Source organism: Takifugu rubripes, chromosome 16 (assembly GCF_901000725.2).
Source record: "Takifugu rubripes chromosome 16, fTakRub1.2, whole genome shotgun sequence".
In the NCBI taxonomy this organism is placed as follows: domain Eukaryota; kingdom Metazoa; phylum Chordata; class Actinopteri; order Tetraodontiformes; family Tetraodontidae; genus Takifugu; species Takifugu rubripes.
In genome coordinates this window covers 7,593,007-7,608,846 of record NC_042300.1, presented here as the reverse complement: position 1 = coordinate 7,608,846, position 15,840 = coordinate 7,593,007, and the positions used below count along the sequence as shown (strand labels likewise).

General features: G+C 46.0%; 1 protein-coding gene across 1 annotated transcript in view; it reads right to left on the bottom strand.

Moving 5' to 3' along the window:
• Nucleotides 1-15,840, bottom strand: part of nbas (NBAS subunit of NRZ tethering complex) — a 91,860-nt gene that overhangs the window by 11,191 nt on the left and 64,829 nt on the right. The window contains exons 47-49 of the mRNA XM_029849397.1: nucleotides 14,767-14,957; nucleotides 11,977-12,066; nucleotides 11,615-11,798 (exon numbers count right to left, since the gene is read on the bottom strand). Of these exons, the coding sequence (XP_029705257.1) occupies nucleotides 11,615-11,798; nucleotides 11,977-12,066; nucleotides 14,767-14,957 (465 nt within the window). The remainder of the gene's footprint in view (nucleotides 1-11,614; nucleotides 11,799-11,976; nucleotides 12,067-14,766; nucleotides 14,958-15,840) is intronic.

Genomic DNA, 15,840 nt, shown 5'->3' with positions numbered 1-15,840 from the left:
GGAGGAGAGTGAGAGGAGAGTGGGAGGAGAGGAGAGTGGGAGGAGAGTGAGAGGAGAGGAGAGTGGGAGGAGAGTGAGAGGAGAGGAGAGTGGGAGGAGAGTGAGAGGAGAGTGAGAGGAGAGTGAGAGGAGAGTGGGAGGAGAGTGGGATGAGAGTGAGAGGAGAGTGGGAGGAGAGTGAGAGGAGAGGAGAGTGGGAGGAGAGTGAGAGGAGAGTGGGAGGAGAGTGAGAGGAGAGTGAGAGGAGAGTGGGAGGAGAGTGAGAGGAGAGTGGGAGGAGAGTGAGAGGAGAGTGAGAGGAGAGTGGGAGGAGAGGAGAGTGGGAGGAGAGTGAGAGGAGAGTGGGAGGAGAGGAGAGTGGGAGGAGAGTGGGAGGAGAGGAGAGTGGGAGGAGAGGAGAGTGGGAGGAGAGTGAGAGGAGAGTGAGAGGAGAGTGGGAGGAGAGTGGGAGGAGAGTGGGAGGAGAGGAGAGTGGGAGGAGAGTGAGAGGAGAGTGAGAGGAGAGTGGGAGGAGAGTGAGAGGAGAGTGGGAGGAGAGGAGAGTGGGAGGAGAGTGAGAGGAGAGTGAGAGGAGAGTGGGAGGAGAGTGAGAGGAGAGTGGGAGGAGAGGAGAGTGGGAGGAGAGTGAGAGGAGAGTGAGAGGAGAGTGGGAGGAGAGTGAGAGGAGAGTGGGAGGAGAGTGGGAGGAGAGTGGGAGGAGAGTGAGAGGAGAGTGGGAGGAGAGTGAGAGGAGAGTGGGAGGAGAGTGGGAGGAGAGGACACCATCTCCAGCCATCCATGCAGGCACCTGGTGTCATCAGTTCAGGCTGGTGGTGGAACACCTTGAGGGACGTTTCCTCCTCCCACTTTGGGCCCCTCAGTACCACCAGAGCACTGTTTAAATGCTGGTTTCTGGACCATGACAAGTTTACCCTCCAGTGTCTCCAGATCTCAAAACCTGTTGAGCACCGCTGGGACGCGGTGGAACGAGAGGTTCACATCACAGATGTGCAGCAACAGCGCGATGCTACTATGTCCATACGGACCATAAATCCGAGGAATGTTCCCATCTCCAGGCGGAACGTATGCCACGAATAATTACGGCAGTTCTGGAGCCGCAGGAGGTCCAACCGTTTCTGAGACAGTTCTACCTAATAAAATGGGGTTTTGGTGGAGATCAGTTGTTGATTCTGACACAATCAATCATCAACAAAAAAATCTGTAGTTTTCAGTAAATGTAGAAACCGTAATGCTTAAAGTCTCTATCCTAGTCTGCATGATACCATAGCAACGGTTGCTACGTCCGTAGCGTTAAATAGCGATCAATCCAGCAGCTGTTAAAGTTCTCTCCTTTTTATCATCTGAATGGACGTTAAATGAGACGTGTTTGTCGTCCGTCTGGCATATTGACAGTTTAATGATTGACTGAACCGACAATTTTAAAGCACCGACGCGCCGCTGCCCCCCCCCCCCCCCCCCACGACAACACAACAGAGCCTCTGATGGGGCCTCTGCGTCGGATCATTCCCTTCATTAAGTGTCCTGTACTTCTGGATCTGAGACATCTGAGGCGTTGAGACAGTAATTTAGAAATAACGGCTGATATTAATAACTGACAGAGGAGGGGACCCTTGTGTAGGGAGCCCCCCCTGATCCGGGGGGGTGGAGCAGAAAATGAGTTTAGACAAAGGTTAGAAGCATTAAATAAAGCAACTGTTGGAACAACAGACAAACTTTTCTGTCTTACTGACTCACTTGTGTTACAGATACTGATTCTTATTAGGTCACTGCATCCCAAGGGTCTAAAAGTAAACACACACACACACACACACACACACCCACACACACACACACACACACACACACACGAGTCTTGTAAGAGCAGCTCCTACTGTACATTAATGCTCACTCCTGAACTAAAACCCACATTTATCACCTGCTTCCTTCGACTGTTCCCTCCTCGTCTTAAAATAATGAGGACGTATCATTATCTCGGTGACCTTTAAGGTTACTTGCGAAGAAACATTTTCATTATGAATCAAAGAAATGAAAAACATTGTTGCTAAAACAAGTGTCAAGTGGTGGGAAGATTTTTTTCCGATCTTGCGGCTTTGAAGTTAGATTAAATATAATTATTGTGTGCTTTTAAAGGCCATAAAGCGTCATGAACCTTAGAATGATTTAAAACTAGATTAATATTCCTTTTGAACTCTCGAGTGTAAAACTACTCCTAATGAGTTTTAATTCGATTCCATTCGATTAGAAAAATATTTGTATTTACTCAGCAATTGTTAGCATGGAAAAGAATAAAGTTTTAAAGAAAAGTAGAAAGAGAAACACACACACACACACACACACACACACACACACACACACACACACACACACACACAGTAAAAAGATGCCAACTCACAGCGGCTTTAATTTCAGGCTTCAGAACCTCTTTTTTTGACTGGGCTGGCACAAAAGTCTCTGTTGTTAAATTATGCCGACCACACGCTACAAGCTCGCCCACTGTGACTGCAGGAAACGGCGCTCTTAACGAAACGATACGTGGGGCAGGAAAACGAGAAGAAAGCAGAGGAATGAAGTGGAGGCTGAAGTAAATGAAACATGACAACTGCAGGATACCGGCAGCCACATTATTGCTTTTTGACAAGCTTTTAGGTTTTAACGCGGGATAAAGTGAAAACATCCGAGGAGGTGGGGGATTGTGGGTAGCAGCGATGCTCTAAAATGTTTATTACATTTTACCAAATGCTGCGATTTGTTCATAAATGTATCTGAAAGCAATAGGAGGGCTCTTTTTCCTACCCTGAAGGCTGGAAAGTCACACTTTTTACCGTTTTTGTAAGCTGCACCGGTAAAAGTCGCGCGTGCTCTGATGAACGAGCTGGTCGGTGAAAAACAGCTTAAACTGACGTTTTTAAGCAGATTAAAAGCCGCAATGCTGCCAGACCCAGCAATCAGCATATGAAAATAAAACAATGAGAGAGAGAGATGGAATGTGACAATGGGAGTTAATAGAGCAGAAACCTGTAAGAACCCACTCACAAAAGGGTTTATAGGAAAAGATAAAAGGTCGCCTTGTGTATGCATGTATGTACATTCTTGTACACATTACAAAGTGAGGACCAGAAGCAGAAATTCTTCTGTGAGAACCTTTTTTGGGGAAGTGATGGCATGCTGCTCCTCCTGAATGCAAAGGGCTGTTAGAGGGTTAAAGCTTGGTTTCAAGGTCGAGGTTAGAAACCGTCTGTGATGAGCAGTGGATGGGTTGGATGGGTTTGGTTTAGGCTGGTGTGAGGCTGATTGTTGTGGTGGCTGTTTTAAGGGCAAAGGGCTGGGCAACTCATTATATCGATGAGAGGATAAAAATTTACGTTTGAGTATGTAAGTGAGTTTGTGCCTGTGAGATAAAGGGGGAGTGATAAAGAGTGGAATATACAAGTAAAGCTATCAGACAATAACTATTGGAAGGACACAGGAACACACACACTCACAGGCACCCCTGGGCAAACAGACCCACAGATGAGGCAAAAACCATCGCTTAAATGCCCCTGAAGGACCTTCAATAAAGACCTGTGAAATTATTTCCTCCATATGTCGCCATCATTTCCTGAAGGAATGAAGTCCTCGCAAATAAATATTCAAACATGAAAGGGCTCCACTGGAGACTTTTAAGTCTGAACTTCTTTCAAGGTGCAGGCGACAGTTGACGGTAACGCCGTGGATGGGTTTAGACTGGAAGGAAAAAGGCTCCGCGTTCGATGAAGCCTCACCGGAGCGACGCTGGGGCACCACTGTTAGCATGTGGCTGCTATTCACAGGTGTGAAACCAACCACACGCAGGTACGAGCCACAATCTCCATCCTGGAACCATGTCGGACGGACCTGTGCCGACTTTAAAAGCTCCTCCGAAGTAGGAGACGACACATTTTTATCTATTTAGGCCTAAAACTGACGCGTCCGTGACCTTTGACCCCCCCCAAAACATCCAGATGGAGGAATAATAATAATATTAATAATCTATCAGCTTCTGTGTACATTATATTCACTCCAAATTCCAATTTACATTTCAAGCAGTTGGAGCATGATACCATTAAGCTGCCGAATGAGAAAACAAGGATTAAAGTGTCAACATTTGCATATTCCATCCCACTCGTAAGACGAACCATCCTTTGGCAGGAGCTAATATTTAAGTGTCAACACAAATAAACACAATTATGAATTTATTAACGGCCATTAGATGTGACAGTTAATAACCGGAAAAGGGGAAAATCGTTTTCACTTTTCATTACCAACAGTGGCAGCTGGCAAAACAGCAGCCAGTTTTGATTCTTTCTTACACAGTTTGATGCGTCACGGGAAACAAATCAAAATCAAAATTATGTATCTATCACAAAGGAGGTGAAACTACGACCAAATCTAGTTTTTACGCAAATAAATGGAATGACCGAGAGGTTCCATCATCAGACCATTAACAGGGACTAACCGTTCATAAATTACTGTCATTAGGATATTTAAAAACAGCCATATTTACTTATTTAAGGTGCGAGGCCATTGTTTATGTAGTCGCGGAGACTTAATGGATTAGCGTCGAGCTAGGAGCCCGTCCGTCAGGCACAACTTAAAAGATTAAAGCAATTGATCATTCCGGCTTGCATTTCATACATATGCCGCACAGCAATCAATCAAAATCAACACGTTGGATTAGAAATTAAATATATAGCATCCAGCCTAGGACTGTTGAGACAGCTCAATTATTCATAATAAGCTGGGAGGACTATCTCGCAGCACTTATGCAACATTAACTACAGTGGGGTGAAGTTTGTCTTAACTTCTGTATTTATTACCGCTTGAACTTTTGCCGCCGATAAATTCCTTCATAAATTCATCTGAGAACAGGAAGCAGAGACTCTGTCCGCCCTGGCAGAATGCCCCCCGGCTGTAGTTGCCAATGGACGGTAGCGGCTGAAGGAGGCACAGAAGGCCACGCGGTGCCATGTTTCAGAAGTATACTTTGGTTGCTGCGTGATAAACTGTTCTCTTTGAATGATTTGAATGCAACAGTGCAAATAAACCAGGAGCGAATGTGGTTGGTTTTTAGGGCCTTTCACTGGGGCTAAACTGCAAATATTACTCACCTGACAGATCAAAAGATCGCCACTACAAACCAACGTGGGCACACATTTATGTCATAACTTTTAACAGCGGAGGAAATATTTCCATTCAGAAAGAAATCGAGTAAAGCAGCTTCAGGCCTTTGCATCATCATAATATACTAAAAAATAGCCTATTTCTTATGTGATGTGTAAGGAAAAACCAATACGAACAGACAATTAAACTGCAGCAGCTGGAATCTATAGTATATAGACAGCTGGAGGCCTGTGGGAACGTTCAGAACAATTAAGGGTTTGATCGCTACAGAACAATCAGCTGCAAGGTTATGGTGCTGAAATATGGTAAAAGGAATAAAACAGAAAGGTTTTATTAATGAACCCGCGTTTACAGAGGAGTTATGAGGCATTCAGGAACCCGCTTCCCAAAATTTAATACAGTTTTGTCCCAACATGATGGCCCACCGCTTATATCCGTGCTGTGGTCCTGCACAAGTGGACGGTTTATTTCCACAATCCCACCCTGTCAACATCAGAGAGACAAGAGCGTCGACTCTCTCGTCCTTGCAATTCATCATCACAAGTGTGGAAGAGGAGCGTACGTGGACATCTGACAACAATGGCCCCTCTTGCCTTGAGAGAAAAGTTAACACTGGTACTGCATCACCACAGCAGCCTGGGAAATCATCAGCCTCCCAGTTGTGATGCGTCCCATCATATTAGCCCCGCCAATTATGGCGGTGGCATGAAATCAATTCCACCATTCTATCAAATGAATGGGCGGACTGAGGGACGGGTTTTTTTTATTAAATATCATCAGCTGGAAATGGATGAGTCTAAATATTACTGATGTCAGGTTGTTAAGTTAAATGAGACGGACTCAGGCTACATCTGGGTAAAATACAGGCTGATTACGGCTGCGTGTGTATCCACACAGGCAATAACTCTCCAGACCACTAGGAGGTGGTAGTTAGTGCAGTCTAAAGGAAAAACACGTAGTTAACATGGAAAAACGTTCAATCAAAAAAATCCATGTGCATCACATGTTTTAGTATTTAGAAACACAAATTCACTGTCTTTAATGTTTCTGTCCTCAAGAAGTGACCTTATTAACGTTCCAACTAGATGTGTTTTAAACCACTTTTAGCCCACTGACTGTTAATTTGAAGCAATGGGTGCTAAAAAATGACAAAAACATAAATAACGGGAAGATAAAACACTAAATGCAAGGGAAAAAAACTACTGTTCTTAAAACTAACAACAGATTTTGTCACTTGATTGGCTAATTCTGCCGATCTCAACGACAAAAGGAGCCAACTGTGAGAAATCCTACACTGCTCAGCTTCATTTCACCTGTTTTTCTCAGGAATGAACCTGGAAATGGTGTCAAAATGGCAACAGGACTAATCCCAAATACAGGAGCTCCAGGTGAACAATGTTGAAGTCTCTCTTCCTACCAGGATGTCAGCATATACCCTCCATCAGGAGGGGGTAGAGTTTGCTGCTGGTAGCTATGGATAAAGAGACGGCCGTGTAGGTATAAAGTTATCAGAAGTTGTCCCCCGGTAGCTCATTCCTTAAACCACAACTTTAGAATAGCAAAAATGACTCAACATGTTTACAAATTCACGATATACCTCAGGCGGAAGCTGAATATACGGCGCTGGTGTTTACAGGAAGAAGTTTCTGCAGAAGGACACCACTCGCTTAAAGCTAATCAAGACTGCAGACAAATAAAAGCCATTAATTAAGAGAGCTATTGGGTTTGATTAGACGGTTGTTTTGTGGTGATACAACAACACAACCAGCTCTTTAACCTGGTAATCTAATCAGGCTTAAGTGTTCTGTCTAAACTGAGGCAAAGGTGCATCTTTCCTGTGCCGGTGAACTTTTGCCCTCATCAACAAATGCAGTCCGATGATCTTCTCCGTTATGCCGCAATTATCTCAGTCCCTGACCTGCGAGCGGGAGAGAGGAGCGATGACGGCGGGTGTCAGCGCATCGGTCTGGGAGCGACGGTCGGAGCCGAGGGATCCAGAGGGTTTCGCGCTTGGCCTTTACAGAGTGCGATCCGAATGAGCTCATCAATATTCATGGACCGCTCCGACTCGCGTCCCAGGCGACCGGCGGAATAAAGTTGCAGAGGTCACACACTTCACAAGCAGGAGAGAGACTGAGCAATGCCAGGGACGATCAGAGAGAAAGTTCCAGGCAAAATGAGAGCAAAGAGAGGCAATCACCTGAAGGGTAGAGCCTCTGTGGCAGCCCGGGGGCTTGGGAAGCTCATCACGCCTCAAAGTGCACATCATGGAATTAAACACAGGAAGCGAACTTTAGAGCAAAGCTAACCACACACACGCCCAGAGAGAATAAACAAACCCTACAGACGGGGAATGTAAACGACGTGACAGGGTGGCTGCTGTGACAAACACACACAGCGGCTCCAACAGCTCCCTGAAGTCTGGGCTGGATCTACAGTATCCAACACAGCCACGGAGAATACAGGCTGGAACGCACCTCCAGAGAGGAGAACGAGGAAGATAAGAGAGGAACAAAAAAATAAAAACAACAGAGTCTGAAGTCTGAAAGGAGGAGATGATCAAGGTTAGGAGGAAAGAACAAGCTTGTAGCTTAAAAACATCTTGACGTGCAGATGTCAACGTGACGGCGCACATAAGCAGCTTTTACAGCACATTTTAATATTAAACCCATCTGCTCTCCTAAATCATGCATGCGCGTGACGCCTGATGAATATTTACGATGCGACGGAGGCCGAGGAGATGCAAAGACATGACCAAAAAAAAACCGTGATGGTCTGACATGCGGATGCATGTAATTACTAAAGATGAGTATCATTTAATTGCTTCAAATTGTACGCAGTTAATGCGCGGCAGGATTTGAATGGCGAGGTCGCCGCTTAAACCCGGATGCAAACTTGCACAGCCGATAAGGTAAAGCCTTCACCTGGTACCACAGCAATACGCTAAGAGAGATAATGGTGCGCCCATCCTCCATCTTTTCCCACAGCTACAGCCCAACTGTCCTTGGGCTCTTTTCTCCGCATCCATCTCCTTTTGTTTATTTGATTGCGACACCTCCTCTGAGGTGTTTCTTTGACTGGATCATCAGCGATCCTGCTGAGATGACAAAGCGTTGCGCTCCTCTCTCCTGGCTCCCTCCAACGGGGAGAATAAATAAAGAAATCTGAAGGAGCTGCTGGGGATGCATTAGACCTGGCAAAACAAGAGGATAACAGCTGGGCCATGACCCCTGACCTGCAGCAGATGGGTGTGGCTATATGATGGCTTACCCCATCTGGTTTATTATTCAGCTTCCTTTAATCTCTTCCTCTCTCTCCCCCCAAACTCGTTCACCTCCATCAAACAACTCCTCGCCACCTAATTTCTTCTGTCCGTGACCTCGGCCACTGCCTACCCCGACTTCTGATTCAGTTAATTAAAAGTAAACAGCGAGCGCTCGTCTCTTATACACTGTTATCCTGACTTCCTGTCAGGAATGATCTGCAAATGGTGCCCAGAAGATCCCGCGCTAGCACACTGCAGAGGGTTTTACACTGACAGAGAAGCTCATTTCTGCTCCCTTTCCTTGGAATAATGCACAGAAGCTGTGCAGGATAGTTTTGACTGTGCATTTAAAAAGTGGCCAGAGGGAAAAAAAGGCCTGTGAGAAATAAATTCTGCGTGGTTTTTCAGATGTCAGGGAAAATGAAATGAGAAGCAATAAAAATGACCTCCAGAGGCTGTGTTAGTAGCAGAGCGGAGGCGCGCCCGTCACAGCCTGGCTGGCCTCAGCTCGCTTCATCCATATTGGATGGACTCCGAGGCCAAACATCTCAACATGGAAACAATGTTCCACGGCAAATGATCCGCGGAGATGCACGGCGTGCAAATGTGCGGAAAAAACATTCGGCAGCTTTGTGTGTGAAGACACTTCATTGGAGCGGGGTTGATTGCATCAAAGCTACAGGACAGTGAGCAGTGCACATCTCGTACCCCCCCCCACCCCCAGCCCCACCACTGACATTAACATGTTGGTAAAGGTGACGCCCAGGCCGCACGTGCATACACAACAGAGCATCCAGCCTCGACGCTGGTGACATTTGGGCGCCCTCCTTTTATGACTAATCATTCAAACCGAAGCCATAAACTCCACCCGCAGCGTCCCCTCCCCACCCCCGTAAGAACGACCCCCTCTCCCCCCACCGAAATGCCAGCATTTCTGATTAATACCTCCCTTTCCAGGCCCGTGTCCGTGCTCAGAGGGTGAGAGGCAAATAAAACATAGCAAACTGTTTTTGCAATGCGATCGACCGGATGCGAGTCTCCGTCCATCTGATCCATTATCACCCCCCCACCCCCCCTCCCTCTGTTTGTTTTGCCGGGTAAATGTGGAACAGCAGCTCTGAATCATGCAGTGGCCTTTCCGTTGATGTGGCCCGGCCTGACCCGCTCTGGACACCGAAAGGTTAAACGCCGTCTGCAGGAATAACGCGGGTCCAGTCATTTGACATCCTGGCGTTTGTCTCCAGTCACACATGCATTACTAATGGGAATCTTTTCTGAAAGCACTCCAACTTCAGGTAACACTCGGTTACTCTGGCAACCAAGAACTCGCCTGGATTTGAATTATTTTTCCTACATGGCTAATGACAATTAGAACCAGGTGTGGTGCAGCATAAGTGAGGCCTTTTCTGCCAGAAAATGATTGTTATGTGTTGAATAAGTGGAAGACGGCAACATCACCCACCCAGCAAAACAAAAACCACCAAACATGTAGGCTGTAGATGAGTGACCTTTGAGCTGCATCAACTAGACTGGAATTAGGGCAAGTTGAATTATGGGTTATATTGTTATCTGTGGTTGGAGATGAGAAATCCATGTTACAGCAAACAGGATGACAACACCAATATCTGATACACTGTGCAGATAGACAGCCCTCCTGATCCTGAATTGGCTCTTTTAAGGCTTGATGCTGAGTAAAGCGATAAGAGCAGGAAGTCCAGGAGCACGCTAACGTTGATACATCAGAGACTGGCACTAACACAGCGAGAGCCAAACCATGCATCATTTCTATGATCAAACAACCTTGTTTTACATTTATCTCGCTGTTTTTCTAATTAAGTCACTCAGACAGTGGGTGTGTGTGTGCACGTCTTGAGTGGATGCATCATACACTGATTGCACAGCGAGAGTGAAGCTGCAAACTGTGTGTGTGTGTGTGTGTGTGTGTGTGCGGTTACTCTGCAGCTGCCTTTGATTGCAGTCGTTATTGTCAATCTGATGCTTTTGTCAGAAGAGCAAAACACACAGTGACAGAAAAAGAAGGAAGATGAGAGAAACCACAACATTGAATATGTGTGTGTGTCTAATCAACTATATTTTCAGCCTCTGCATATGTCAAACACACACCTGCAATTCCGCTCCAACACACTGAATCATCTACTGAGGTTAAATATCAGCAGACCCAATAATGCTGTAATTGCAAATACAACTACAAAGCTGAAAATTAAAACAGGGATGGGTTGTTTTGTACAGTCTGGACCAGCTTTTGTAATCCGTGGCATTATATGGGCTGGATTTGGCCTGCAGGCAGCTAATTGAATAGACTGTCCTTAAAGAAACAAGAGGAAGAAAAGGCAGTCCATCTCAAATGAGTCCCAATCTTTTACAAGATTAATTAACTGATCGCTTGGATGTACACTCCCTTAAGAGTGGCCGTGTGTGTGTTTCATCAGAGCCTGCCAAATGTCGAGAGTGCACCCAATTAGTTAAAGTGTCCCAGCCCACACACCTGTCTACCTACACCGACAATGGCCCACGGCTCAGCGCATACATTTACACATTAATTAACCAGCCCGGACTGCTAATTAGTCAGTCAGAGGAGGGCAGAGGAGAGGAGAGGAGAGGAGAGGAGAGGAGAGGAGAGGAGAGATGGGAGAGGAGAGGAGAGGAGAGATGGGAGAGGAGAGGAGAGGAGAGGAGAGGAGAGGAGAGGAGAGGAGAGGAGAGGAGAGGAGGCACTTAAAAATCTTCACTTCTACCACATAAACTTTAGCAAAACCCCCTTTTGTTTTCTACCAGGCTGAAATATGCCCAGCCTGCAGGACGTGCACACACCTGCCGACCACTAGACGCTCCAGACTGTGACCAAGGATGCAGAGGATGCTGTGCATCTACTCACTCAATTTAGGTTTCCAGACTTTTTTAAAAGACTTCTCCTGCCTTTTCAAGCCCTTCCTTCCTCTTGAAGGATCCCAATTCTGCCTCTTTGCATTATTAAGAACTGCTAATTCACTTTCACCTGGCAGACTTGTTTAGGGAACAAGATCTAGATTTTAATTTTCACCATAACAAACTAACCAAGCAACCAAAGTTTACGGCTTTTGAGAAATGATGACATCAAGGTCTCGTACTCCTTTAACAGAGTTTGGGATTTATCTGTAATACACACTCCAAATGAGTCCCAGCACCTGTAAATCAGGTCGGCACCCTCACCTCTCTGTCTTTGAGAACCGCCTGAGTCCTGTAGAGCAGCAGGAGCCGGACGTCGCTGTCACGCAGGCTGAAGTTGCTCTCCAGGATCTGCAGCACGTCGATGCGAGGCCGCACGGGCAGCGCCGCGTCGCCGCAGAAGGGATGCAGCCAAGACAGGAGGTCATCCGAGGTCACGGTGCCGTCTCTGCAGGAGGGTGAGACGGACGGACGGAGGGACGTCACTCAGAGGAGGTGCGGGGAGACGACCAGAGCGATGGAGGTGGGCTGACGTGTAAGAGGTCGTCTGCTAACTTCTTCTCTGATTTTATTCCAGTATTTTCAGATTTCCATATGTCTGCGTGTGTGTTGTGTGTGAGACTGACCCAAGCTGGACATTGTTGTGCACGGCGGTGACCATCCCCTCCAGCACTTTCAACGGTTCTGGGTATTTTCTCAGGGAATCTTGGTCTCCCCTGAAACACAGCGAACCGCTGAATTAGGTCTGGAAACGTTACGTTATTAAGTCTTCAGGGCCTGATGCGACAGAGGCAAAATGAACGTCTCATCTCTGTGAACTCAACAGAACCCAAAATCATTAAACAATCCAACATTGATTAAAGAGGCTTCGCCTTCAAATCAGTTAAATTCGGACAGCTTTAATGGTGCATAATATCTGATGAGCTTCACAAGGTATTATGGGATCTTTTCTGCAGTGTCGTTAATGTGTTTTTTTGTGGTATGGCTGTAGGCAGTGCTGCAGTGTGTGTGTGTGTGTGTGTGTGTGTGTGTGTACAAGAGACTATTTCTCACAAAGACAGATGGGGAAAAAATGCACACGCACAGGAACATGCACACACAGCCAGGCAACATACTGTAAAAACTGTAGTCGAGCTTTATTTCAGGGTTCTGTAAACTCCTGCGTGGCCGTTATCCCCTCGATTCCTCTGTTAGCACGTTGCTAAGTAGCAGCAGGCAGTAGGAAACCTTTCAGATCAAATTTTAGTTTGATTCTGAAAGGTTTCCTACTGCCAAGAATGTTCCATTTTTTAGCCAAAGTGTAAGTCAGAAGTATGTTAAAAAAGAGCAACTTTAACTCCTGTTGGGAAGAAGTACCATTTAATAATGTCCCTATGCTAATTTTCACGGTGTGCATGAAAAATGACTGAATTAGCAGGGAGGGTCAGGGAGGGCTCCGGAAAAGCACCTGTAAACTGTATACAGATGCTGGATAAATAAACCTGACTCCAACAAACTCAATTGTCACGGACATATGGAAACCATTATGAACCAGATTGAGTTTTACTTTAATCTGCTGCTTATTGTAGCTAAATAGAATCTTTTAAACACAAATTACCTCATTGTCAGTAGAATCCATATAGATTAGGCTAGTGAATAAGTAAGTCAGAGGAATTTAAAAACATACAGTTAAAACTTCATTACATCCAGCAAGTTAATTCAAATTAACAGAAGAAATACTAGTGAATGAATGACAGCAGGGGAAATGTAAGTTAGGAATTGATTAACTGAGCCGAGAGCACCACTTTTATTTTTAAGTGGCGCAACATAAATGGGAACTGAAATTCAATTAGATGTTGCCTTTCACTGGAATTTCATCCTCTTTAATCCCAGATGCAAAGTCAGTGTGTTCTGAAACCAGGTCAGAGCCACAAACCCACGCACACACCCACACCCACAGCAGCTCAAGCTAAAAACGATGCAGCATTTCCTTTACTTTTCCCACTTGTCTCGTACATTTGCTCTTCAAAGACATGCACGCGTGCTTGCGACAGTTACAAAAGATCGCTATTAGTGTGAGGCTCCTGCGCGCTCCGTCTGAAAGCTCAGAGAGAGCCAAAAAAGGAGTCTCGCTCGGCTCATCCGTAACCTGCCGGGGCACAGTGGTGCACGCTGGCTCTCACACCGTGCCCTACTTGAACGCCTAAATGGAGATTCATGTGCGAGAGCATCTGGGGAAGCTAATGAATACACAAAAGTTTGTGTACCTCTTCCTCCCAGTGTGTTGTGTGCGAGAGATGTGGGGACCATTGAAGTTAGGTAAGATGTGTGTGTGTGTGGAAGATGGTTCCATCCATCTGCACCATGCACCATTGAGCAGCCATAAAGAGGAGGGAAATGAGGCAGGAATATCATCAATCCAATTAGCTCACATTCATCAAGCCGGTCAGATGGTGCGTTGGTATCTGGTGCTGTTCTGGCTGGTTCGCCGGAAAAGATAAGCGAGGAAAATATAGACGGAATCGAAGGAGCCGAAGCCGGCCGGGCTTTTTCTGCAGCCCTGCAGACACACCGGGGTGAATCACTTCTCTTCCTTTTGAGGGAGAGGTAGGACACCAATAAGCCCAGCTCCCACAGGCTGTTACTGGAAATGCAATTCAATACTCCAGTCATTTGTTTTGAGGGTGTTTTTCCCCACCAACACGCTGAGCTTAGAGTGGACCGATGTGCAGTTTTATTTTCAGATAACAGGCAGCAGAGATCAAGCAGAAGGTGACGCTCAGCTGCAGCTTGGAGGCATTTCTTAAAATAAAATCCAACGGTAAAAACCTCCTCTTCAGGTGGATGCACAAAAAGCGTACACGCTGAAAAATGAATCACGTCGGACGATCTGCAGCACATATCGGAGAGACTCTTTAATTTCCCCACTGTAGACGTGAAAAGCACGGCCCAGAGTGTAGACTGGGTTGAGCAACTTTCAAAATTCGACAGGATGCGAGGGCAAGAGCGTCCCGGTTTATGCAATCTTGCTTTTCTTTTCCTCAGAGCAAAAGAAAACAAACCCACCTTTCCCAGATAATGACCTTGTTCTATTAAAGCCTGGACTGGTAGCAGTCCATAATCTAAAGGGGAAAAAACTACAAAGTGCACAATAACCTCTCGCAGAGAACAAAACTAATCAGATTCGGACTCGTGTAAAACACTAATTAGTGCACAAATGCCACGAGGTCCAGTGAACACTGCGGCAATCAACACATTCTGGAAAGTTCAAAAGCAGATAAAAGGTTCCATTGATGGGAATATATCACAGAAGACAGTGCAGATGGCAGGAAATACTGTGAAAACAATTATGGAGCGAATAAATTCTCTCTGAAAAGGCTCCTTTCTGAATTAGAAAAAGGGGGTTTATGGCATTAAATAACGGACTGAGCTGATACCTGAGTGCAGCCACCACCTTCTCCACCGCGTCACCAAACACCGTCTTCACAGACAGGTCCAGTGGTCCAACGGCAACACCCAGAAGCTCTCTGATGTGCCCCAGAGGCTGTCCGTCAGTAGCCATGGCGACCGCCAAGTCGTGCACCTTGAGCCGCTCCGAACGAGACAGGTCATAAAGTTGGATGTAACTCTGAAAAGACCAAATGAAGCGTGTTACAACAAGAACCGGCCTCAAGTGGACACCCGAGACTGGTGCTGCTGGTCCGAGAAGGAAAACTTGGACATCAGAAACAGTGTAGCATCATATCAAAGTCGGGTGAAGGGCAAACTGTCGATGATGCATCCTGGGCTCCGAGTCACATTGACATTCATGTCACCGAGTCCAGTTCAATCAATGCTGGGAGTCAGGCCGAGTGCCCTCCTTCACCTCTCATGTTTGCAATATTCATTCCAGGATATTGGTATTCATGCCATATAAAGTATTTCTGGTTGCGTTCAGAGACTTGATAGAATATTAAAGTGTGGGGAGCAGGGTAACAGTGTTTGCTTTAACCACGCTATACATGTTTGCTAATATGTAAAATAGTCCTTTCAAATGAAGGGTTTTTGACCATTTATGAGGTTTTGTGTGATGCACTTCTGACAGATGGTTTTCTTATCCTGACCTTTGAATTTATTTTCACGTTATGCTTTCTATTTTCCTTCCGTGCTAAGTTGCTAACGGCTACTGAGGTTAGAGGTTGGGACGTCCACGTTGGCGACGTTGGTACTGAAACAGTCGGCAAACAATATCGGAGGAACTGTGATTAAAAAACGAAAGGGGGATGTCTGTGTAAATTCTCAGTCATCCAGGTCATTGTATCCAAGGTAGTTTTCTCTGTCAACTGGACTGGGTTTCTTCTCTTGAAGACGTTTCGCCTTCTATCCAGAAGGCTTCATCAGTTCTGAAATCGCTGGGGAGAGAGCTTGAAAATATATAGCCCCTGTGGACCATTTGTATGCTAATGATCTGGGTCACCTGAGAGTCGTTAGCAGGGTCGTTGGTCGGGTCGTTCACCTAGTTTCTGTTGAGA